General features: G+C 36.7%; 1 protein-coding gene across 2 annotated transcripts in view; it reads left to right on the top strand.

Annotated features, from left to right (window-relative positions):
• The window catches only part of ELOVL7 (ELOVL fatty acid elongase 7), a 74,074-nt gene extending 50,612 nt beyond the window's left edge, over positions 1–23,462 (top strand). Inside the window, exons 2-8 of one of the 2 annotated variants that reach the window (XM_054578227.1) lie at positions 2,063–2,160; positions 8,666–8,856; positions 12,177–12,257; positions 13,145–13,201; positions 15,387–15,492; positions 20,404–20,540; positions 23,253–23,462. In XM_054578227.1, the coding sequence (XP_054434202.1) occupies positions 2,097–2,160; positions 8,666–8,856; positions 12,177–12,257; positions 13,145–13,201; positions 15,387–15,492; positions 20,404–20,540; positions 23,253–23,462 (846 nt within the window). In that variant the 5' untranslated portion in view covers positions 2,063–2,096. Of the gene's footprint in view, positions 1–2,062; positions 2,161–5,106; positions 5,132–8,665; positions 8,857–12,176; positions 12,258–13,144; positions 13,202–15,386; positions 15,493–20,403; positions 20,541–23,252 lie in introns of those variants that run through there. The other variant, XM_054578228.1, reaches the window with a different exon arrangement.
• Positions 23,463–26,336: the final 2,874 nt, after the last annotated feature.

Genomic DNA, 26,336 nt, shown 5'->3' with positions numbered 1-26,336 from the left:
TTTTTTCACATAGAGATTGATCTTGGATACCTTTGCATATCAGCACACAGCTTCCTCATTCTTTTTTACAATGGCATACTGTTTCATGGTATTAGATGTATTATCATTTATTAACCAGTCCTCTTTTAATAGACATTTGGCTTGTTTCCAGTCTGTTGCTCCCACTAACTGACACAATGAATAACCTTGACTATATGTCATTCTGCATATGTGCGTATACGAGAGTATGTGTATAAGTTTCTAGAAGTAGGATTCCTGGGTTAAAAATATGCATTTATAGCTTTTCCTGCTAATACCAAATTACCCTCACTAAGGGCTGCCCTAAGGTGCACTCCCACCAGCCGTGTATCAGTTGGTGACATTTCTGCCAACAGAGTTAACACATTTTTGGATTTTGGCCCAACTGATAAAAGTGTTTGAACTTTGGCCCGTCCAATGCAATAAAATTTTGTAGGTTTCTTACTATGATTAAAGTTAAGCAACTTTTCATATGTTTTAAGAGCTATTTGCATTTCCTTTTCTATGGAAATTTGTTCATTTCTTTTCCTCTTTGTTTACAGCTCTTATCAATTTCTAGAAACTGCATATATTAGGAAGAATAGGAATTGTCTGTAATATAAATTGAACATACTTTTTCCTGTTTGTCATTCTGCCTTTTTTTCTTCTTGATGTTCATGTGATTAAATTTGTTAGTCTTCTCTTATGTCTAGTAAGAGAACATAAGCTGAAGTTAGAGGCCTTTCCCACTCCAAGGTTATGTTCTCCCAAGTTGTCATCCAGTACTTAGATGGCTCTATTTTTTTTATTTAAATGTTTGACCTACTTGGTGCTTATCTTGGTTTGCAGTATAATGTTTGGATCCAACTTTTTTTCCAGATGGCTATCCAGGTGTACCACACTATCTATTAAATAATGGTAATTTATTGCCCACTGGTTTGAGATGCCACCTTTATCAATACCATATGCATGTGTATGTGGGCATGTGCATGTGTAAAATGTAAACATGGTTTTATTTTAGGATGCTGGAAGAAAGACTCAATTTTGCTATTGTAGATCTAGAGAATTTCTTTTTTATGGTAGTAAAATACACATAATATAAAGTGTAGCATTTTACCCATTTTTAAGTAATGAAGGTCAGTGGCATTAAGTACATTTTCATTCTTGTGCAACTGTCTCCAGCATCTCTTTCCAGACTTTTTCATCTTCCCACCATATGACTTGGAATCAAATATACTGCTCATTTAATGATACACTATCCACTTCTAAGGTGTGTGCTAATTTCTGAGATGTTGAACTGTGGGAAAGCGCACATCTTAGAATTTGTGGAACGCAGTTCTAAATTCCCAAATGCATTTGGTCTGTTTCTTGCTACTCTGTTGTATTTCATTGGTTTGCCTCTTCATGAGCCAGTGTCATGCTGTTTTAATTATTGAAGATTTAGAGTATATTTTAATGTATGATACGGCTAGTTTTTCCTCACTGGTCTTTTTCCAACTCTTCTTGCCTATCTGTTTAGATAAACTAGGCAGCTTCTCTTTGGCTCTTGTAAATCTTCTTTTCTTCCCTCCTTGTACCTCTGTTCCACTTAAATTGTAAAAGCTTGCATATAGAAGACCTCCTTCTTGCGAATGAAGATCAGCTGTAAGTCTTGATCAGAGTAGCTTCTCTGAAAGTTTCTGGATCTTCTAGACTTCCTGCTCCTGGGTTTTTACTTCAGCATTGCTGTGGGAGGTACAGTCCATTCCTGATTTCCATGTTGCATAAAAGGGAGATGCTGCCATGAAAGTTCTTATAATCATTTATTCCTGTTGTATCTTGTACATCGAACGTTAGCCTTTTCAGCACAGTAAGCATTGTTTTTACAATGATAAAAAAAATCTTAAATGTTTGCAACTGCATCAGGGTTTAATGTGGTTCACTAATGCATTTAGCCTCAGTAAAGTTTTTTGGTTTGCCAGTTATTCCTATTAAATTTTTAGCATTTTTAATATTGTATTAGAAACTTGGCTTTATTTGCATTCATAGGTCATAATGCATTTTTTTTTTTTTTATTTTACTGAAGAACCTATTGTAAGAGCCAGTAAATCCAGGGGAAAATGGCCTTCAGTGATCTTACTTCAAGGACAGTGCATCTTTATGGTAATTGGATCAAGGATGCTGGTAAGTAACCATATGTCCTAATTGAGGCTCATCCTTCCTTTTATGTCAGATTCCCATATTTGATAGGATTTCACTGAAACAGAATGAGAGACTTCACAGCTTAAGACTCCCTCAAGGACACCCAAAATATTAATTTTATTACTAATTAGTAAAGTCAGGTGTTTCATTACAGATTTTTGTGCAATGATAGATAGAGCCACACAGATATTCATTGTGATGTTTATAATAATGAAAATAATTTTAATATTGAGTGAGGAGAATTGGTTAGTAAATGATGGTACATTCCAACTGAGCAACCATGAAAAGTGATTTTGGAGGCACAGAGCTCTTAGGCTTGATTCTGCCCTAATGCTCCTCCAAAAGGAGATAGGAGTTACTGCCACCAATGGCTCTGTTCAGGATGGTTCTTGAACAGCAAGGGCCGCGTCCCCCACCCCCGCTCCAGGGGTATGTCAGAATGGGCAGGGAGTGTTTCCCAGGGTAACCCCCGAGTACTTCTGAAATGCCTGCCTTCTCCCTCTGCCCATTAAAAAAAAGTGAGTGTTAGGAAAAAACATTTACTCCGACAGCAAGAAGTTTAAAAATATGTTCAATGAACGCAGGTTATGCAACACCGCATATATTTTTGTGTGGGGGTTAGCAGTTACCTCTGTATGGGAGAATCGTCAGTAGCTTGTTTACTTATCTATGTTTATCTAGATTTCCATAAACTACTAAACGTGTGTTGCTTTTATAACTATTACAAAACGTTCTAATGATATAACAAAGGTAAGTGGTTAAAAATAGACAGTCAAGCATTTTAGAGCTGAAATGGACCTAGATATCATCAAAGCTAACTCCTCATTTTAGAGTTGAAAAAACTGAGGCCTAGAGATGTGGCCTTGCCAACGTCATGGTTAGTTGTTGGCAGAAAAAACTAGGACCTGTGTTTTCTGATTAGGATAGTATTCTGGTATTTCACATTTCGTTTATTTTACACATGTTCACTGCCGTCACCATTTAGATTAGTTCTTGCCTGCCCACCAGGAATCACGTGCTTACCATATTCAGGAGGCAAAAGCGCCACCACTCGGGACCTGCCAAAACTGGCTTATATTCCAATTAACATTAATTTCAGCCACGACACACTGTTTCATATTTGCCATAATTTTCAGTAGACTGCTGAAGAACGATTTATTTCACTAAAAAAGTCCCAACAGTTTTACCTCTGGAGAGTGCCAGGGATCTACAAAAGCTCCCTTAAACAGAGCTGCTTCACTCTGGGAGGGAAATGAAGAATGATTGCTTTCTAATTTTCTTCTATTTTTTCTTCTCCTTTCAGTTTTTTCAACTTATGTAATGATGCAGAGAACATACTGATTTCTTTAGAGGTCATTCTCTGAAAGTTTGTCGTCATAAGTTCAGTATTTAAACACTGTATTTTGTTTTCTTCTAAGAGTTTTTACTTTTATTTATTTATTTTTAAAAATACTAATATTTTAATTGCTTTTCAAAGTAGAGGGGTGCCTTGCTACCCTGATTCTCATGATTTGAACTTGGGAATGAAGTAGATTTGGGTACATTTTTTGAAATAGGCCTATTTGGAAGAACAGAGCCCTTGCTATTCAGCTCTTGCTATTCACTCTTCCAAATGCAGGAACCCAAGAGATTCACAATATGCTAACTCAAGAGCCAGATTGATTTAAATGATGATGAATATCTGATAGTGCTAGAAGTATAAAATATTTAAAAATGAACTACTTCTGAATTCCACTTCCACTTGTATCCATGGATCAACTCTTTACTTTTTATTAGGAACACTTACATTTAAAAGCTGAATAATATTAAGTCAGAAAAAGGAATGGCTGAGGCCTGGGGGTAGTTATGGAGAGACACGGAGAGCCCGGGAGACAGTGTGGCAGGCAGTGCAGGAGGGATGGGAGGAAGAGGCAGGCAGCGCGACGCATCTGAAGTAAGGCCAACTTGAAGAGCTGAGAGAGGAGGGAAGGTACGGAGTGTGTGATGCAAAGACTTAAATGTGAGTTCTGACACTACTGTGTCCTGGCTAGATGATCTTGAACCAGTGATGTGTTGTCTTTGAGTCTCAGTTTCTTTGTTAGCAAGAGACAAAAATGGTACCTACCAGCTACCAGATAATATACTTGGAAGTGCTCTGCCGTTTGGGAAGCTACCCAGTGCAAGTGGGAGTGGTAGTTACAGATGACGGATGGAGCATTTTCATTGTAAAACACTTTCAGTATAACGTATCACCTTTTAAAAAAGCGTCTTCACATTTTTCCCTGTGTTGAGATTTACATCTTTGTAAGGACACTTTAAAGTAAAAGAGGAGAGGGTTTTCACTTCTGCTTAGTGGGGTATTGATTTCTGAAAGCCATTAGGAATCATTTCTGGCCATCTTGGTTCAGTTTTACTTTGTTTACCCTGGGAAGTACTTGATCAAGGGCCAAGAATTTCAAAGCCATTGTATTCTTGGCTTTGGCCCTAACCCTGAGTCGCCTTCAGGAAACTTACCAGTATTCTCTGGTGTTCTGATTGCTAGAGAGGCTGTGATCATGCAGAGTTATTTCATGTGGAAAATTCCATAGCTACGGAATTTAAAAATGGTTTAATTAATACTTAAGCTATAAGAAGATTTATTAGGATTCTTAGATATGAAGTGCCAAATTTTGAAATAATGATATAATGTTTTTTAATGTTTAAAAAGCAACTTCCCTTGTATTTGGATGGTAATAACTTTGTAGGCTTACTTGTGATCTCTTTGCAAGAAGGTGGTTTCTCAGTAAGAGTGTTGCCATTCTGAACCTTTAGTACTTCACAAAGTCCTGAGGTCCATGCTTGCTTTTTTCCCCAGCTTCTTCATCTTACTGGTGCTTGGACTTTTAAAGGGTGTACTCTTGGAGGTAGTACATGCTACTTAAGAACAGAACACTGCCTTCCAAGTAGTTGATGGACAAGTGCATTAATACTCTATGCATGTGGCACTTGTACTTCCCCTGTACTCTCTCTCTGGGACACACTTAGGAAAAAAAGCAAAACCAGTCTGATAATAAGTCAGAACTTTGGTAATCACTGGGTATGGACTCTCAGACAGCCTGCCCTCTTCACATGCTCTGCTTTCATCTCGGCTCTGCTCGTGACACTTAAACTCAGCTCTGATGCCAAATAGAAGATGCATCATCAGCCTTTTGTCTCTGGGGGAAACGAGCTCACCTCACTCCTGAACCTTTTGTAATTTGTGAACTCATAGACTGAGTCAGGATTAACTTTAAATGAGCAGCCTCCGTCTACCGCCGCCCCTATGAAGTCACCATCGACACCTGACTTGTGTTTACACAAGTGTTACACTTGTGTTTCATCATGGGAAGCCCACCACCTCACATGGAAAATATTGAAGACTTTGAATTTTATCTCTTCAGTAGAGAGAGCTAAATTAAACAGAGGCATCATCTGAGCAGAGCTGTACGTTTAGGAATTTGGCATCTGTGTGGAAGATCAGATGCAGCTGATTGGATCAGGAGGCAGGGAAGCCAAGTGGAAAGTGACCGCAGGGCATGGGGTGGGGGCCTTGGGGCCCTGAATGTAGGAGAAAGTTGCTCACCGAACCTCTGGTTCTCAGGTCTGGCAGTTCATCGCGGTCACCTGGGCAGTTTGGTTTTTTCTTTTTCAAAATACGGATGCTTGCGACCCTTATTGCCCCTAGGATTCTGATTCAGTTGGATCAGGGTCATTTTTTTGGCCACTTGACTTTAAACACTCCAGAGGCGATTCTGCGGTGCTGACAGAATTGACACGTGCTGCTGTGACCGTAGCAACACTTACGAAGCACTTAGGCTGTGCTGGGCTCTTCACATGCAGTAGCTCACTAAATCCTGTCTGAGACACCTGCTGTTTATTTTATTTTATTTTATTTTTCAGTTACATTTTACATTCAATATTATTTTGTATTAGTTTCAGGCATACAGCATAGTGGTTAGTCATTCATATACTTTACAAACTGTTCCCCCTTGATATTTTCAGTACCCACCTGGCACCATACGGAGTTATTACAATATTGACTAGATTCCCTGTGCTGTGCTTTACCAATTTGTACTTAATCCCCTCACCTTTTTCACCCAGTCTCCCAACCCTCTCCCCTGCCCCCAGTACATGCTGTTTTATGCCCAGTTCACAGAGGAGGAAACTAAATAAAGAGACTTTAAGTCAATGGCCCCAAGTCACATCACAAGTCAGTAAGGGAGTCAGAATCAAAACTCCAGAGCTTTGCTGAAATAGGATTTAAAAGCTTAGTGTTTTGTTTTATCATTTGCTTTAAAAAACAATAAGTCAGATTAGCTAGTCTTTCCCTGACAATATAATGGTTTAAAAAAAAAAATCTGTAGAACTTGAGAGTCACACACAGGGTTTTTTGAAAGGTGTGTGCTTAGAATGTTAGATTTTAGGAAAAAGTTATTTATTTTAAGATTATTTTATTGTGCTTCCTGAGCCAGCCCAGCATGCTTTTCCTGACTTGTTTTGTTTGTACTGTTAACAGCAGAATAACAGAAAGATGACATCATTGGACTTTCTCCCCTCTGCTGAGTCAATGAAAGAGTAAAATAAAATATATCTCTAATTCAGGAGTTCCTTTACTGACACTTAAAAAAAAACCCCCAACGAGTTTTCAATCGTACATGTGATGTCTTTAATAATAGAAACATTTAGAAAAAAATAAAAATCATTTGTACTGTCACCATCCAAAGGTGATAATATTAATTAACATCCTTACATAGGTCTTTTTTTGGTACTAGTTTTGAGTCCTTACTTCATTGGAGGTAAAAAACTAACCATATTAATAAGGCTTATGATTTTTGTGTATTTAAGGTTTGGATTACTCACTGGATAGAAGAAATGCATTACAGTTTGATCAGTTCTAATTCTGTTCCATTGTCCCCAGTTGTGTGACAACTTTTATTTAGTGAGACTGTCTTGGTGGGGTATGGACCTGTGGCTAGGGGTCCCTGTGGGCTTTTTTTTCCCCTTTAATGATTTGAGAGAGAGAGAAAACATCGATTGGTTGTTCCACCTATTTATTCATTCATTGGTTGTTTCTTGTATGTGCCCTGACCAGAATTCGAACCTGCAACCTTGGTCTATCCAGATGATGCTCTAACCAACTGAGCAACCTGGCCAGGGCCCTCATGGCCTTCTTAATCCCACAATGCGCACAGATGTCCCAGGAAACTTGTGAAGGAAGGAAGCTAATAGAAGCAATAAAAGACTTCAGTGGCATGTTCTTGGATAGCTGATTTCGAAGCTCTCCCCAATTTAAACTGTCTTAATTTTAAAATATTTTTAATTTTGACAACTTTGTATTGTTAGGAATGTCAGCAAACTTTTGCTGAGTTTATGTCTGGGTAGGAAGTTCAGACTTGAAGGGTGTTCAAAGTTTTTCGATAATTGGCTCCATCGTTAGCAGTTTAAATGAGCAGGGGCTATGTATTCCCCCCCATCTCTCTTAGCCAACGGATAAAAGTGACCGTATTTAGCAACCTAAGGTTAGTCAAGACTCAATTTTGCATCAGATGCCAACTTATCCATACTTATTTTGTTGTACTGCTTCAGCTTCAAGAGGCAATTTAATAAAATTACCATTGAACTACTTAAGATTATAGGTTTAATCACATTTCGTCTTGAGTGGCAATTTTCAATTCATCTAACTCTCCTGGTCTGGAAATAGCAGTGATCAGAGGGCTTTCTTTCTACACAGTTGTAAAGCTATTACTTTTTTTTCCCCCTCAAAATATCAGATGTAGACTTTTAGAACCCACACTTTAGGTACTTAGATGCTAAGATCGCTTTCATTAATTTATATATAGATAGGTTTCAGTTTTCTTGGGGAAAGAAGAACATTCAAAAACAGAAAACACAAACATTTGTGTATATAGAAGAATGCCGGGATGGAGGAACTCTAAAATGTTACCAGTGGTTATAGATGGATGGTAGGACCTTGCTGAGTATCTTCTGCTTCCCAGTTTCACTCCGCATGTTGTGCCGGGCCCTGGGAGGAGGACCTGTATGGGTGGTATCCATGGGCTTTTCCCCTGCCCTTTGGTTTTGGGTTGGGTTCACCCAATGGAGACCCCAGGAAACTGGAGAGAGGGAGGAGGGCAGTGTTGGGTTATTTGTTCCCCTGGCCCCTTACTTGCAGAATTGCCTTGTCCTGGCCGAATCCCTCAACTTAAGGTTGCAGCTCCTCTCCAGAGGGCTTCTTCATACGACTCTCTCCTGCGTGCTGGTAACCACTACCTCTCTTTGCCCTTAGATGCCTCAAGTGCTAACAGCCTCAGTTTCTAACCCCAGCACCACCCCTGAAGGTTTCCCTTTACCCTCCTGAAGATAGTAGTGATAATCGCCCAAGTAGTTACTGTCAACGTTAGGGTCTAGGTGCTTGCTTAAAGGAACACTGGCTTCTGGCGGTTATCTCTTGGCTGAATGGATGTGCACTTACATCTTGATTTTCTCTTAGATCCAAGAGTTGAAGACTGGCTCCTCATGTCCTCGCCTCTGCCACAAACCATCATCTTGGGACTCTATGTCTATTTTGTCACTTCTCTGGGACCAAAGCTCATGGAAAATCGAAAGCCCTTTGAACTCAAGAAAGCGATGATAACGTACAATTTTTTCATAGTGCTCTTTTCTGTGTATATGTTTTATGAGGCAAGTGTCTTTAGTATTCCTATGGGGAGAATTTTGCCTGAGTCTTCCTGTTTTATATTTCTTGTTATGACTGTAAAAACTCTTCAAGATTTAAGGAATTTTAGTAACTTAGCTCATTAAGCAGGGTGTTGTTAGGTATAGACCAGATATTAAGCTCTTTGAAGGATCTATGTATAATTTCCTCACAGGTAGTGAGAAAAATTAACATTAAGTCAGCAGACTTGCATGCACTTAGCCTTAAAAAATGATCAGATGAATCCATAAATGTTAGTTTTAAGGAAACATACTTGGAGAAATTAAGTAACTCAAAGTAGCATAGCTGGTGTGAAGGACTGCTTCTTGAATACCGTCCTGACATTGGAGCTCATTCTGACTCTTAGCGGGAGGCCATCAACGTGGCAGAGCTCCCCAGTCTCCGCATGCTCTGGGGCGCCATGGTGGTGGGCTATTTTGGTTTGGTGCAGCTGGGTGTTGAAGCACCAGAGAACTTAAGCTCACACAAAGCAGTAGGCGAGGGAGCCTGTTCCTTAATTGTCAGTAAGAGACATGGGATCTTTCAGAACCCAAAAGCAGACTTGTGGATTCACTTTCTCTCCCTCTGCTCTGAACATGCCTCAGCCATCCTGTTTATCTGCTTTTCTGAGGTTCCTTGTTTTTTTTCTCCCCCCCCCCCCACCCCCAGTGCTGTCTGGCTTCCCCTGTATCATATACTGTGCTTCCTCATACTGGGACTCAGAAGAGTCCATCATGGGCCCTCTGACCTCCCTTGCCACTACGGTGGCCACACATGTATCCTTCCAACCTGATTCCTGCTGTGAATCCACTTGATCGGGTCCCCCTCAATCTGTTCCGGCCTCACTTCTCACAGGCCTCCCTGAAGTCTGGACTGACTTTGCTGTCTTCCTTCTATTATACTTTTTTTCAAAAATTAACTCAGGCCACCTTACTGTCCTTTATGGCGCATGAGTAGCTGAAAAGGAAGAAGTAATGGAGATGGAGAACAGAGAAAATGTATTTTTCTTGGCATGTTATCTGAGATAAGATACAGCCTCCTGTAGGACAGTGTTAAGAACAGGCCTGGGGGCCAGGAGACCAGGGGCTAGTTAGTCCCAGTTGTGCTACTACTAACTAGCTATCTTATTTTGAACACGTCACTGAACCTCTCTGGGCCTCAGATCTCTCATTTTATAGAGTCATGATTGAACCAAGGTGTCTCTCAGGTCTCTTTATACTGTGTCTGATTGTGTCACTGAACGTGCTGTCCTCAGATATAGCTCTCCGAAAGTAATTCAGTTATAACTAGTTAGTTTTGATTTTTATTTTAGCAATTATAGCATAAAAGAAGTTTTGAAAATATCTGAATTTGAGAGTTTCTATCTCCCATTAACCACTAAAACTAGAGTTACTTACATGTCCATTTTTGGGTTTATTATCTGCTAAATATAAATTATTACTTTTTCTTCTGGATAGCCTGAAAGAGACACATATGCTAAAAGTGCCACAGATGTTTAGAGTGTTCTTAAACTTCCTGTCAGTAAAGCATTAAGTTCACTGTCTGTTTAGACAAAGGCTCGACAGCTGAGCAGCATGCCGTCTCTGGGACACGTCCACACACATGGTTTATTGGGTGGAGCATGATTGTATTTGGTCTACACAGTAAACTTCTCCACCTGCAATGTTTGGGTAAATGTGAGCAAGGTGAAAAGGAAGTAAATCAGACTAAAGGAACCCACATGCCTTATTTTTTACTGATGGTTCGAATGTGTTAGTCACTTGGCACCCATCAGACACTAATAAATACAGACCAGTGAAGGCCCCCCAGAAGGCCAAGACACACAGCTTCTCCTATTCTGCACAGTGCTTGTTTGGGGTAGGGAAGAGTGGAGAAGAGTTTAAGTAAGTGGACTTAGAGTGTTACTTATATCAGTCAGAAGTTAAGCCTGAGCTCAGGAGAATAGGAGGATCCTCACTGAGATTTTGTAAAGCAGAATTTGCCATTTCTGTACCACCATTTCCTTGTTCCTTAGAAAAAGTTTATTGACTTTTTTTGTAAGATGTTTTTTCACCCATGAAATATGTCTTATACTTTTCCCAATCTTAATTTTCAAGATTTCATAATTTACCACGTTTATATTTGTGGTTAAATTATCTCATGCTGCAAAGCTAGGAGCTAATTTTAGGAAAAGATAGTGTAGTTTTAAATACCACCATCTAAATAGTTGCCCTTTCTCCTTCATTTCTTTTCTTTTTATTTTTAACAAGGAAATATCATTGTGGTAATGCCTCATAAATCTTTGATTTTTAGAAGATGATTTCTGGTAAAGTTGTCATTTTAGCTTTAATAGTAATTAAAAATAGAAATTTAAAATGTACTTCATTGGCTGAAAATGATATAACCATTATACTGAGAAAGAAGACATTCTAGGGAAGATGTTAGTACTTGTGAGAATAAGATACCAAAGAAGAGAAGTGGCCATATTTTCAGAACTCTTAGTTAAGCCAAACATTTCATATAGGCATTAATTTAAAATTAGAGTCCATAGTTTATCATTTTCAGATACTGTTTTAAAAGAAGACCGTCCCACATTAGACTGGAAGAATGTCAATACAATGTTTGAATTATGGGTCAGTCTTATCAACAGTAGGCTTTTTCTTCTCACCACTGGTATAAGGTCACTTTGTGGGTGTATTGGAATTAAGGCTTGCTAGATTGCATTTTTAACTTACCATGTGAACCCAAAGCAAAATTAATATCTGAGTCTTGTGTTTGGTCAACCTGAATTTTAAGAGCCATGGATCATGATTAAGACTTCACATTACACGCACCAGATAAGGACAGGAAAAACACAGTTGTTGCAGCCAGCTTATGAGTACATTGAGGAATTTTGGTTAGCCCATTTATTTTTTGACTAATTGGGAAGATTGGAAGTCACCCAGAAAGATTGAATTCAGACCCGTTATTCCCTTTAGAATACACAAACATATGCATGGGCATATATAGATACATAAAATATACCTACCAGTATTTGATGTTTAGATAAAACACTCACAGTGTTTTGTTCTCCACTATATTAATCCCAAGAAATGGACATTTTATTCCAAATGCAACTTATCTAAATAATACCTGAGTTTATGATTTTGAAAATTCTTACTGCTTTGCTATCCAGCAAGTTCCTAGCTTGTGATTGTTCTTGCCCTCCTTTCCCTCTACACTGACGGCTGACTCAGCTGAGAACATAATGAAGGGACGATCAGAACTACCTTTGTTGTAGCTGTTGGGCAAGTGCTTCCTTCTTTAAAATGCATGTTCTCTCTTGCAGTTTGTAATGTCTGGCTGGGGTACAGGTTATTCATTTCGATGTGAAATTGTTGACTATTCACAGTCACCTACAGCATTGAGGGTAAGTTTCTCTTGGAAAAACTTGTAACTCAAAATCAATGTTAAAACTTTTTGGATTCTATTTGTAACACTCAATGTGAACTCAGAATGAATAAATGACTCAATTATTAGAACATATGCATTGAAAGAAAAATACTAAAACCTGCCAACCAGAAAGAATCAAAGTCAGGTATGTTGTTTTCTATAACATGAAAATGATGCTTTTCTTTTTAAATTTCTTGGATTTAAAAATAAATCCATATCTTGTTCCTCAAAAACTAGAAGTAGAGTTTATATAATCCAACAATTCCACTTCTGGGTATATACTGAAAAAGTTAAAAGCAAAGACTCAAAAGGATATTTGTACACCCATATTCAGAGCAGCATCACTTACAGTGGCCAAAAATTGGAGGCCATCTAAGTGTCCCCCTGGCGAATGAATGGTTAAACAAAATGCATGTATACATTCAATGGGGTATTATTCAGTCTTAACAAGGAGGGAAATTCTGACACATGCTCCAACATTCATGAACCATGAGGACATTATGGTAAGTGAAATAATCCAGGCACAAAAAGACAAAAATACTGTATGGCTCTACTATATGAGGCAGCTAGAGTCAAATTCAGAGACAGAAAGTAAATTGGCTGTTGCCAGGAGCTGGGGGAAGGAGAGTGGGGATTGTTTAATGGGTACAGTCTCCGCGTAGCAAGAGTAAGTGAGAGTTCTGTGGATGGACGGTGGCGATGACTGCACAACATTATCGATGTACTTACTGCCACTGAACCATGCACTTAAAAGCAGTTAAGATGGTAAATTTTATGTTGTGTGTATTTTGCCAAAATTAAAAAAGAACTAGTTTTTCCTCCATGTAAAAAATAATAAATTCACATTTATGTGTGTTTTTGCAGATGGCACGCACCTGCTGGCTTTATTACTTCTCCAAATTTATCGAGCTACTAGATACTGTGAGTCTGTAGTCACTTCATTTGGTAAATGTTTGACGTTTCCATGAAAGCAATAAACTGCTAGAGTTCAGCTATCTGATAACTTTGTTATCTCTCCTCCTCAGGCAGACCTACTTTTTATTATCAGTAATTTTAAAGAATAGATAGGATAAGCTTATTTTTCAGTCTTTTGCAAACTTTTTGTTTTGTGTCTACCACCTGTTTTAAGATAAACACAGAACTGTCGCAACACTATAAAACTGCATCTTTATGTAGATAGATGACAGTTGTTTTGGGAAGCAAGTTTAGGGAGCAGAAGGCAGAGAACATTTTACCTTTGGTCCTTCTTATGAAAGCACTGTGTCCTTCGTACTCCTTTAAGAGGATTAATGCTTCAAAATTCATACACTTACACAGCAATGTGAAGTTACCCCTGGCGTCTCAGTAATTTTGGTAATTTCAAAGCCACCTTCAGCCGCCCTCTGCGTCTTTTCTCCGCCTGGGGATAAATTCCGATTTTGGGCCCTGGGAGAAGCAAGTGCCTTGGATTAGGCTCTCTAAGGAGAAGAAAAAGTCATGTGCCTTTGTTTTCAAAGTAGGAAAGCTGAAAAATTATTGTATATTTGTGGCACATGGGTCTTGGTTATCTGGAACCCGTCCTGGGCCTAAGACAGACAAATGTGTTCATTCTTTTAGCAAATCTCACTGTGCTTATCCTTTTCGATGTTAACAATTGGAAAGGACTTTAGTGGGCCTAGAATCATTCCTGTGGTTCTCAAACTGTAGCACGTATGAGAATCACCTGGAGAGCTTGTGCAAAACACAGTTGCCAATATCCCAGCCCCTAGAGTTTCTGATTCAATAGGTCTTGGGTGAAACTCAAGAATTTGCACATCTAGCACGTTCCCAGGTGATGGTCCCAGGAACTAGCAAGTTCCCAGGTGTATATTTGTGGTGCTATTACTGTTGGTCTGAGGTCCACACTTTGTAGTCCAGTGGTTCTCAGCCCTCATGGTGCAGTAGATTTAGTTTCATGAGCAAGCAAAGAGCCTGGGCCCCATCCCCAGGAATTTGGTGCTAGATGATCTAGAGTAGAGACCAGGCATGACTATTTTTAAAAAGCTTATTGGACATTGTAATACACAGCCAGGGTTGAGAACTATTGATCTATTTAAAAGTTCTCAGTCTGAAGATACACTGAAGCCAAGAGGTTAAGTGACTTACCCAAAGGAATGCTGCTACCAATGAGCGAAGACCCCAGATCGCTGTTTGATGGCTTTTTCTGTTGTACCATGCTGCCTTCTCTCATGTGCAAAAGCAAATGCATTGTGGCATTTTTCTGCTTCATTTTTTCTGCTTTGCATGTGCTCAGTCCTAGCCTCCATAAGGAAATGGTTGCTGCCTCGATGTTCTTCTTAAACCAGACTTCTGAAATACTCCTATGAGTACTGTTTCTGCTACTCAGTTCAGTCCCACATTTAAAAGTCTAAGTCATCACTGCTCTCCTGAATTTTGAGTATTTTTTTCAACATTTAATTCTGCTTTTCAATATTTTTTAAAACATATTTTCTCCCAAATCCTCTCTATTCTACTCCTTTGTAGAGTTTCTGCAAACCACTGGGTAACATTCAACCTGGATTGTGTCTTTGTTGCCCTTCTCATTTTTCCAAGGCAGCTTTGCTTTCTTTCCCATCCTATTTTCCCAATTAAAGCTTCAAATTTTTCCCTTTTCACTTTTCTTTAATAATAACTGGCGAACTCCTGATTTGTTGCAAGTCCTCTTTCAGTTTGCTTAACCCCTTACCTCAATTAGTAGGATGTGTTAGAGAGCACTGTAGAATAATTTCAGTCCTAAGAATTAAGATTCCTTAAGGACCTTCCCATATACTTCAAAATCCATGTGGATTTCTTTTTGACCAATCACATTTTTTCCAATAATTGTTGCCACAGTCTTTACATCTTTGATTTTCAAATCTGCATGCAATTTCTTTTTACCTTTTTATCGATTCTCCTATGACTAGACATCATACCAATTAGTTTTAGAACTGCCCCTTGGAGAATCAGCTGCTTCTGTGATCATTCTGTAAGTCAATCCTTTCAAAGCAAATTGTGATGTGAACTAGTTTTCACTTTGCCAATATTTTTATAGCTCTAGATAAATTATTGCATGATTTTATACAAACTTGATTGTTTTCAATTATTTCAGATCTTTTTTGTTCTGCGTAAGAAAAATAGCCAAGTGACTTTTCTGCATGTCTTCCATCATACCATCATGCCATGGACCTGGTGGTTTGGAGTCAAATTTGCTGCAGGTAGCCAAGGGAGATTGGGATCATTTATTATAAATGATAACATTTTGTATGCTATAAACATTAAATCTATCCTTAAATGTGATTTAAGAGGAACTCAAAACATCAAAGAATTGCTTTGATCTAACTTCCATCATTACTTGAAACCTAAATGCTGGGCTCTTACCTAGATCCTTTTCCAACCCTCCATCCTTAAAAAGGCATTGACTTTTGGGTACAGTCTTCTACACATATTTTTTTAGTTGTTTTGCTTGAATTTAATTTTTTCCCCATAGAGTTCTATTAAATATCTTTAAATAAATAATAATAAATAAACAAATAAAATGGTAAAAGTCTTGGTTTTATAGAATTATAGTTATAGATCTATTTCTTATATGTATCCAGAGAGTTACATTGTTTATCTCAAGTTCTATGTCTTCTTTGTTTTCAAATTTCTAATAGCTGATAATACTCTAACCCCTAACAACTCTTTAAAGATGTGAAAAATTGCAGTTGTCCCAATATTTGAAAGTACCCTACCCTATTAAAGGATGCTGTGATATTGTTTTTTAAGTCAAGAATAGTTTAACTCAGAAGCTTGGCAAACAGGCTCTTTTAATTGGTTTTGGTTTTTATGCTTCTGAATATCTAGAATTGGAAAAAACAAGAGTTTAAGTGATTTTACCTTATCATAAAGTTTTAAATAAGTGGTATTTCCAAGGATGTATTCTTATCTTATTAGCAAAAGTTGATTGGGGGATTTTTTTTTCTTTAAGTCCATGTAGCATGTATGAGAATCACCTGGAGAGCTTGTGCAAAACACAGTTGCCAATATCCCAGCCCCTAGAGTTTCTGATTGAATAGGTCTTGGGTGAAACTCAAGAACACACTTTATTTTTGTACTGAATATATCCATATTGCATGTGTTAGTCATCTTTATTTTTTACTTATTTATTTATTTTTTCAAATACATTTATCTCTGATTGGCGGATTTATTCATGCTAGTTTCTTAAATTTTAGTAGTCTTTAAGTAGGCCTGCAGCCCATATTAGACTACATTTTAACATTTCCGTGAATGGCTCACCTCTATTAGTCACTCTCACTCTGCAAGACTGAAAAAAAAAGAGGAACCATAATCGAGGAACTTTCATTTGAGCTTTAGACTCTCTGGGCACGTGGAAAAATCTGCATGTCTCATGCCCCATGCCTCGTGCCTCAGAGCATGAGAGAACATGAATAAAAGCCAGTGGCACAAAAGAGATGCCAGAACCTAGAGGAGCCCGGAGGGCTGTCCCTACCACGTCCGCGGGCATCAGATTTTCCAGTATGTAAAGTATTTTCTTGCCCCAAATTGGCATTTATTTTTTGAGCATTCAAAAAGGTAAATGTAGCTGTGTTGTCTTATATGTTAATGTAAAAATTAGACTTACATTACAAGATAGTCTCAACCATGTCTGTTTCACAGATCAGGGGTAGCTGTATTATTTAATCTTCATTATTTTACTTACCTTTACTTCTTTTCTCCCACATGCATATTGTGCCTCTAAGTTCTTTCTACAGTGATATTATTGACATCATTTTTTTGTCTTAGTGAAATATTGAAAAAGACCTGAACAACCACTAATTGAATGGTTACAGTTTCTTCTGTGTATATAATTGTGAAACGCAAATGATATTGAGAGGCATTTAGCTACTTTTTAAAGCAGCTTGACTCCTAAATTGTCAGAAATAGTGACTATTCTATTTTTAAAGGATGCTAGAAAATGTTCTTTTATACCCTTATAATTTATTTATTCAGATTTCTTTCATGAAACCAGAATGTTATCACAATATTGGAAAATACATAAAAATAGAAAAAAGATTGGAAAGCAATTCCCCAAAATACAGGGATTTCGAGATATTGACACACAAAAAAGTGGTTTCTGTCTTCTCTCCCCTTCTCTGTATTTTCTAACTTTTCTGTATTGAATACCTGTTCATTCTGTAATGGGAAAAGTAAATTTCATTTAAAGAACAGAGTTGAGCACTTTCCTAATTTCTATCTTTGAATCCACTTCAAAAAAATGCTTTCAAGAATGGAGATTTAAACGTATGATATATCTCTATTTTTCAGTGTTACCCTTTTTATGGACATTAAGCACTGTGGGTGGGTTCATTGTCCATACCTTAATCCCTCTTCTGCTTTACAAAATGAAAATAGTGGAAAATAATGTTTTTTATTCTCATAGGCTCCATGAGTTGGCATTTCTGTTCAGCCTCCCTGTGGACTCCAGTAGACACATGTGCACCTGCTATCTAGTCAGTGACCAGCGCAGCAATAAGAGCTAACCTCTTACCAGAGGTGTGGTTTGGCATTGGCTTCCATTCCTAGACTGAAACTGCCCATCTAAAACTGTTCTTTCAAAAACTTGAGCGTAGCTGATTTGTATTTAGTGTTTCATTTGCTGTTTGCCTGTTGTACAACTCTCTGGGATAATAGCAATCCAGCTTTTCTTTTGAATGTGATGAAAATATTTCTGTGACAGGTTTTCACATTATGCGCAAACTCCTTTCCAGAGATATGGAGAATTATAGTAATTACCCAAGTGATCCCTTTATTTGTCCCAAATCAAAGGAGTAAATGCGATGGCACTAATTGTAATTCATTCTGAGATGTTTCCTTTTTAGAACTGGTATTACAAAGAAGAAAGCAAGCTTAGAAAAAACTTTATTAGAGAAGCCTTTCAAAGAAGATATGAAAAAGCATTGCTAATTAAAATGTGACTGTTTTGTGAACAAACTCATTAAAATAACTTCTCAGAAAATAATCATAAACTAGAGAAAATATACAAGTTGATTTTCATATTTTATTTTTTCAGTAATCCTTACTCAACACTCTTAGCTTTACTAGTGCTTTGTTAAATTCCTGTCCATAGAATGCTCATGTCAGGACATTTAAAAGATGAAAGCTTATCATTATTTAAGTGATGGGAATGTGGACACTCTTATACCAAAAATTGGAAGTGGTGTCTTAATGAGACAGGCTCTGATGTAATTGGTTATCAGGATACAGTAGATTTCCTGGGTGTATATAATCATGAGACACAAATAGAATTGAGAGTTATTTGGCTTATCCCTGTTCAGCAGCTTGATTCCTAAACTATTAGATACAGATAACTATTCTATTCTTAAGTTACACCTAGAAAGGGTGTTTTGACACCACAATATTTATTTAAGTTTCTTTTGGAAAAGAAAACTAACCCAAATGTAAATAATAAAAGCTTCAGTTTCTTCTGATTTGAAATATGTGATAATTGAAGTATCAGCAAAAATTTTATTTATGCAGAAATAGAAAGTTTATGAAGGGACAATACATCATAAATGAGGTATTGGAGGAATATTTAAGCTACTTAAAAACAATTATTTAAAACAGGTTATTTTAAGGGAGTACTTTAGCAGTGGTGGTATCTAGAATTGCCACAATTATAAGTGATTATTAAAAGTAATTAGCTTCTACGGTGCAACAATTTTTATTTTGCTGTAAACTTTCTGTAATTCATAGTATTTATGAGTTTGGTACTCCTTCTAACATGATTAGTCCAAGTTTGTGAAGTTTTACTTTATTTCTGAAATAAAAGAATACTAGAATAAAGAAAATAGAATATTTTGGAGAAAAATTTAAATTTTAGGCCAACATTACTAAACTGAATCAGGCTATACAGAGAAAAATGCAGATTCTTCTAGATTGTGCCACTTTAGAAAGAGATGTTAGGGAAGAGTTTTATTTTTTTTTCCCCACTGTCAACTAATCACCCAGTTACCACTTCCACTGTACCACGGGTCCAGGTAAAAGCAGTTGGAATGATCTTTGCTTACATTCCCCCAGCGTTCCTTGCTTCTAAATTAAATATTACCAGTAGGAGGTGTGGGGAAATCGGAAGATGAAAACCAACATAGGAAGGCACAGTTCATAAAATCAAATGGAAGCAGTAAAAAAAGACAGTTTAACCATGAATGTTTATTTGTAAAAACAATAATTAAAGCAAACCTAGCATAGCTAACTAATGAAAACCTTGGTTTCACTGCCAGAGTTTTGTGGCACTGAAAATATTTATTGAAATTTGAGAGTGTAAAAAGTGAATTTGATTTCACATGATGATATAGCAAAAGTATTCTTAGTGGTTTTATTCATAATAATTCCAAATGGAAACAATCCAAGTAACTTTTAATAAGAGGATGGATAAATTCTGATGTATTCATACAGTGTAATACTATACAGTATTAAAAAGACAGACTACTAATATGCACACCAACATGGATTAATATTAAAACATGTTGATTGAAAGGCACAAAAGAAAATATCCAATATAATTCTATTTATTTGAGGCTTAAAAGCAGGCAAAACTAATACTTGATTATGGAAATCAGAATAAATGTTATATTGTGAGGAGTGTATTCTTTGAAAGGGGGTATGGAAACCTTACCTGGCGTCCTAAATGTGTTATACCTTGAATTTGGTGATGGTAATGAGGGTCTATGCACATATTAAAACCCCCATCAAATTGTACACTTAAGATTAATGTGCTTTGTGCACTTTATATATGTTAACCCTCACTAAAAAATGAATGAATACTGTTATTTAACAATACATCGTGTTTAAAAAGTAACTCAAATTAGATTGTTAAAGTAAACCCAAATCATAAGCCCATCTTAAGTCAAGCTATAATAACATAAAGACATGTTAATTTATTTTCTAAGATTTGTATATTCTGTTTTACTATATGAAGATATTATCCAGCTCCTTCTAATTTGATAGCTGTTTAATAAGATTGATGTTTCATATACTGTTTTCTTCCCACTAAAATTAAATAAATAAATATACTAAAATCTCAGTTCAGACAAAAACCTGTTTCATTGGGAGCAGTGCCCTCAGTTTATAATAACTTTATTTTCCAGGTGGTTTGGGAACATTTCATGCCTTTCTAAATACAGCTGTGCATATAGTCATGTATTCCTACTATGGACTTTGTGCATTGGGACCAGCCTACCAGAAGTATTTGTGGTGGAAAAAATATTTGACGTCATTACAGCTTGTGAGTAGTTAATTTTCTTTAAAACAACGTATGAAACTAAACAAGAGTCACTTGTCTTCCCTGTGAGTTAGGATATTAACTAAATAAAGAAGAGAATTTATAAAACATTCAGGATATAAAGCGTCTGGCCTCTACATAGCATCACATCACGATCATTTCTTTCTTATTAAAACTTTTGTCTCGAACGTTATTGACAGCAAAGCAAATCTGGTAGCCAAGAGGCTCAGACAATTAAAATGTGTATCTTTATACCATCTTTGTACTATTTTATACATTTATATAAAATAAACATTTATGATAAAAATAATCTCAAAGTTACATGAACCTCAATAGGTATAGTATTAAATTAGAAGTCATAAGTTTTATATTCTAGACCTAAGTGACCTTGAGGGAGTGTAACTTGAAGGGAATCGTGAGCCTTCCCATGTGCCTGCCTATTTAGCCCTCGCATTTCTAAGTCTCTTTTCCTCCAACTAGTAAAAGTACTGTGAGGATTGAAGGTGGACAGTTGTGGTGTAATACATGCATTGACAAAATTGACAGCACCCTAAATAACCAAACATAAGAGAATATATTAGTTTAATTTCTACTTTGGAATATTACAAAGTCATGAAAATTATTCACAATTGCTTTTTTTAGGAGTTTTTTTCCCTGTTAACATAAGTTAGAGAACTGTCTTCAAGTAACCAATGTTCAGAAGAGCAGAGGCGCTCAATTTAGGCCTCACAATACTTTCCAAGCATTAACCCTAAAAATATATGGCATCATTCTGTATTTTTCGAAGAGCAACCATGGGTTGAGATGATGATTTGCTTTAAATTTTGTCTTCTATTAAAAGAAAAATCTTATAATCCTCATCTTTCCAGATTTACAGTCTATAGTAATTGTTGTATTCTGCCAATAATACTGAAGAGAAAGTATGAATTTAGCATGTTGAAACTTAAGTTCTATCAAAATCCTATAACTTGTTAAAATGAAATTTGGTGTATTTATATAATGTGTTGCCCCAGGTGAGAGACTGATATTTTGGTCTGTAAGGATCTTCAGTCAATATCAGAGTATATCCTTGCAGAGTTGTTTATTGTATTTCAGATTGACAGCACCCTAAATAACAAACCCTAAGGAAATGGTCCAATACATTATTTTAACTCCTACCTAGGAATGTAAGGAAGTCATGAAAATTACTCACAATTGCATTCTAAGTGTATTTTCTGATTTTAAAGTAATATGTGCTCATTGCAGAGAAATAAGAACGTCAAGTTAAGCAAAAGAAAGAAAAATAAACATGATTCCATCACCAGGGATAATCAGAGCTGATATTTCATTTAATTCTTATCTAGTTTTTTTCCTCTCTGCACATATATTGTATGCTTTTTTCATGATTTGTATTACATTGCATATAAAATTTTGTATTAGGTTTTTTTCACTTAACATACTCGTAAATTTTGTAAGGCTTTTTAATAATGTGGAAAAATACTTATATAGAAAGGATAGACATTTGTTCATTATTATTTCACCTATCTCAGTTATACACAATCACAACTGCATAGAATGTTGTGGATGTTGTTTAGGCTTCCTAAGGCTTCAATTCTTCCCCTGAAAAATGAGAGGAATAATCATAGCTGCTGCATAGAAGTACCATAGAAGTTACTTAATATAATGCAAGGATAACTGATGATGACAATAAGAGAAACTTGTGAAAATCTTAACTATGGTGGTAACTGGACATATTGTGGGTAACTGTTATTTATTTTTATTTATAGATTTTTACTTTTCTGAAATTTCCACAGAATACATGTTGCTTTTTAATGAGGAGAAAAAATGCATCCAAAAATATCTGGACATTGACCCAGAAGTGTCCCCTTAAAATTGTGTAGAATGTTCTGGAACAGCATCCTTGGGCATCAAATCTGTCTCACTCCTTTCAGAGTCTCTGCTGCTGTTGGCAGATAGGATTTTTTTTTTTTTAAGATTTTGTTTATTTATTTCTTTTTAGAGAGGGGAAGGGAGGGAGAAAGAAAGGGAGGGAAACACCAATATGTGGTTGCATTTTGCACGCCCTCTGCTGGGGACCTGGCCTGCAACCCAAGCATGTGCCCTATACTGGGTTGTGCCAGCGACCCTTTGGTTCACAGGCGGGTGCTCAAAATCCACTGAGCCACTCCAGCTAGAGCGATAGGATGTATTTTTTACCTATGGCAGAGATGAGGACTCAGAGATGATTTGGCTCCTACAAAATTGGTGGGGCTCTAATTAGAATGTTTTTATTTCCACAGACTTGAAATACCTGCCTAACAACAAACTATTTGAAATTAAAAGTGTCCTAAATATTAGGCCATAAGGTAGTGGTCCCCTGAGCATTTCAGCAATCAAGGACTCACGTCAAAGACTTGCAGAAAACCTGCCCAGATGGCTCTCTGAGTGTGAAAGGGCTGCCACATCACACAGCTCCAGGGACATTTGCATGGGTCCTCTGGAGTTGTACAGTTTGGTGGCACTGAAGAGTGGGTCCACATTCCCATCTGAATTTTGACACTATTCCACCCACTATCACTCCCATGGAGGTCAGATTGAAAGATAAAATTCCCTACCCAACAGTAGCCTGGAGATGGTTGAAAAGTGGTGAAACATAAGCAGGCAAAGAATGCATGAAATAATTGCTCCATTGTGACTCTTCATGTCTGAACTATTTTTCATTCTTTCATCTGTTAGGTCCAGTTTATTATTGTCACCATCCACATAAGCCAGTTCTTTTTCATGGAGGATTGCAAGTACCAGTTTCCAGTTTTTCTGTACATCATTATGAGTTATGGGTGCATCTTTCTGCTGCTTTTTCTCCATTTTTGGTACCGAGCTTACACGAAAGGTCAGAGGCTGCCCAAAGCTGTGAAAAATGGAATCTGCAAAAACAAAGATCACTGAAATTCAAGCACAACAGGAATCTATGAATGAGACAGATATCTTGTCTTCCTTGACAATCAAGATATATTTCCATGTGCAGTGCATTTTGTATATTTTTCAAAATCAAGAGCTTGTATTTTTATGATAAGCTATGTGGTTTCTGATATATGAGAGCTCAAACTCCCAGGTAACAGAATCTTCTGGTAGAGCCTAAAGCAGTCAGTTTTTCATCTGCTTTTAGACCTCATCTAAAGGTTCTGTTTAATACATTCTGTTACAGTGAAAGGATCATGTGAAATAGTACAGTACTTTTCAAAGAAGTTCAATATAAATGAAAAATATCATTAGATATTTTGAGTATGGGCAGAGATCCATGCTGTACAATGGATTCCTTCTGCCAGGTCTAAAAATCTCTAACTGTGGGCTCTGGCTTTGTAGCTTGTTGACTATACTCAGAAGACACTGTGTTTATTCTAGAGTTAAATTCCCATTCTAAAGAACTAACAAAGTGAATATTAAGTGAATTTTCGGTAAGATGTCATTTAAAATCACTAACAATAATTTTTAATGGATCTCTTGAGTATCTACCACCAGTTTTGCTGATAAGACTTTCTCACAACCTTTTGTTGTATGAAGTATTTAGAAGTAACTATTCCTTTGATGAGCACATTGACGCACTTAACTCTAAGGCTGATAATTGAAAACAGTGATTTGTTCTGACAGCTTAATCAACACTTTGCTGTTATTGTTTTTCAGTTATTTTTGTATATTTCTAGAAAGATGATTTTGTCAATGGAAAAAGTACTGTGTAGTTCACTGGGAAAAATTTTTCATCTGTTATATTATAATGTCACTTTCTAATATCGTCATGGTTTAAAAGATTTTCTTGGTTAAATGTATATTGGTTAGATGTGTTAAGTGTTCATGTCATTAGTCTATTGCTGGTACCCTGAAATTATAAATGACTTTAGACCACCCATCACAGTTTGCAGAGATGTGTTAGAGTGGTGTGGGAAACAATTGGAGGCAAACGGTGACACAGAGATTATCCAGGGAAGATTTAGTTACATAAGGGCCTCTCTCAGTAGAGACTACATAGTAATTATTGTTTTAGATATACCGTGTGAAAAAATATTTTCCAGAATTATTAATTAACAACCTGGATTTCTTTTTACAAACTTGTAAATTATATAATGAAGGACTAAAGTTCATTTTGCTTCTTTAAAATTGCTACTTTCTAAAATGCTCTTGTTCTCAAACCCAAACTAATGGTCAGTAGATCTTTGTCCAAGAAACACAAATATTTGGACATCTAAAATTTTTTTCTTATGGCTTGTTTTTACTGTTATATTTATACTGTATTTTGGAAGGACTCCTTTTGCTTGTATGACTTTAAACAATTAGTATTTTGTGGCTCAATTATTGTTTAACACACAGTGACACTTACTATAATACAAAGTCTATTTACTCACTGTAAACTCCTGCAGTTCTGTGTCTTTCCCCAGTCATTAATTTATACCATGGCCTTTTCACACCTAGCAGATTCATAAGGTTATGTGCCTTTAAGAGACCTTCAGTGACTTCACTTGCTTACAGTATGAGAAGATGAGGGTTGAAAATGGGGGGAAATTCATAATTTTAAAAATAAAGAATAAAGAACAGGAGAGTAGAGCTAAAAGAAACAGAGTTCTAATTTACTTCTCTGAGAGTTCCAGGGTTCCTGAGGTGTTTTCTTGTTTTGGCTCTTAATATCCAACTTGTGCTAAATGAGAAGGTGTGGTAGGTGCTGTTAGATATACACACAATTGCCAAAGACCCCAGTAGGGTTAAGACCAAAAGCAAAACAAAACAAAACAAAAAAACAAAAACCAACCCATAAAAACAAACAAAAAAAGAAGGTAAAATGAGAGATTTTGATTTCTTTCCTTGCATATTTTCTGAACTGCATTGTACAACCTCTCCTAACTGCCTTGTAGTCTTCGAAACATTTGACGTGTCTATCAGCTAACAGCAACATGTGATGGAAACACATTCTAAATTATACGAATCAAAGTGAATCAAAGTGGAGAGCTAAAATGTTACATGAAAAGAAATCACAGCTGGCAGAAGCATCCTCCATGTAAACATCAGCAGATCAAAATGCATACACTGGATATAGAATTTACATAGGCAGTGTTTTATTAAAGGGCTTTGTGGGTCACAGAGAGTTTCTATTGGGGTTTTATCCTACTTTTCAGGACTTTATTGCCTTTGAATTTGGCTACTTAACAAATAAAGAGACCGGTTACAAAATCTGGTTTGTGATATAAGGCTCTATGAATCCTTGGAAATGTATATATTATAAGTAAATAGAAATACAAAACTTTAAATATGTAAGGGACATTGCAATTTTACAGTTTTAATTTAGTAGAATGCTCAATTGAGTAGACTACATTGTTACCTAAATTATAAGATTATGAGGTTACATTTTCTCATTTTATCCCTTATTTCTGTCATGTTTTTAAGACTGGAAAACTCTGGAGATCATCAGAGTTTCAGTTGTGTGTATGTGTATTATAATAAATTTGTGGTGTTACATGTATGCATATGTGTGCGTGTTACAGTAAGTTTGTGGTGGTGTGTGTATGTATATTCATTTGGACTGTAATGCCTATGTTTGCATGGGTAGGTGGTTTTTAACCTGAATACTCATTTAATTTAACCAAAGCATTTTGCACATCTGTTGTACACTTGCTGTGTTCAGAGCCCTGTGTTGTCATTAGAGTGATACAGAGATGCCCACTACATAGTTGGGGCCTCCTGGAACTTACAGGCTGGTAGAGGATATTATGTCTCATGACAGTATATGATAGTTGCTGCATGGGTGAAAATCCTGTCACTTGGCCAACAGGAAAG

The sequence above is a fragment of the Pteronotus mesoamericanus genome, unplaced genomic scaffold (genome assembly GCF_021234165.1).
Source record: "Pteronotus mesoamericanus isolate MK-2021 breed Mesoamerican mustached bat unplaced genomic scaffold, CSHL_Meso_final contig_50, whole genome shotgun sequence".
Lineage (NCBI taxonomy): Eukaryota > Metazoa > Chordata > Mammalia > Chiroptera > Mormoopidae > Pteronotus > Pteronotus mesoamericanus.
Note: the sequence above shows the minus strand (reverse complement) of the source record. Positions and strands in the feature narration are given on the sequence as shown.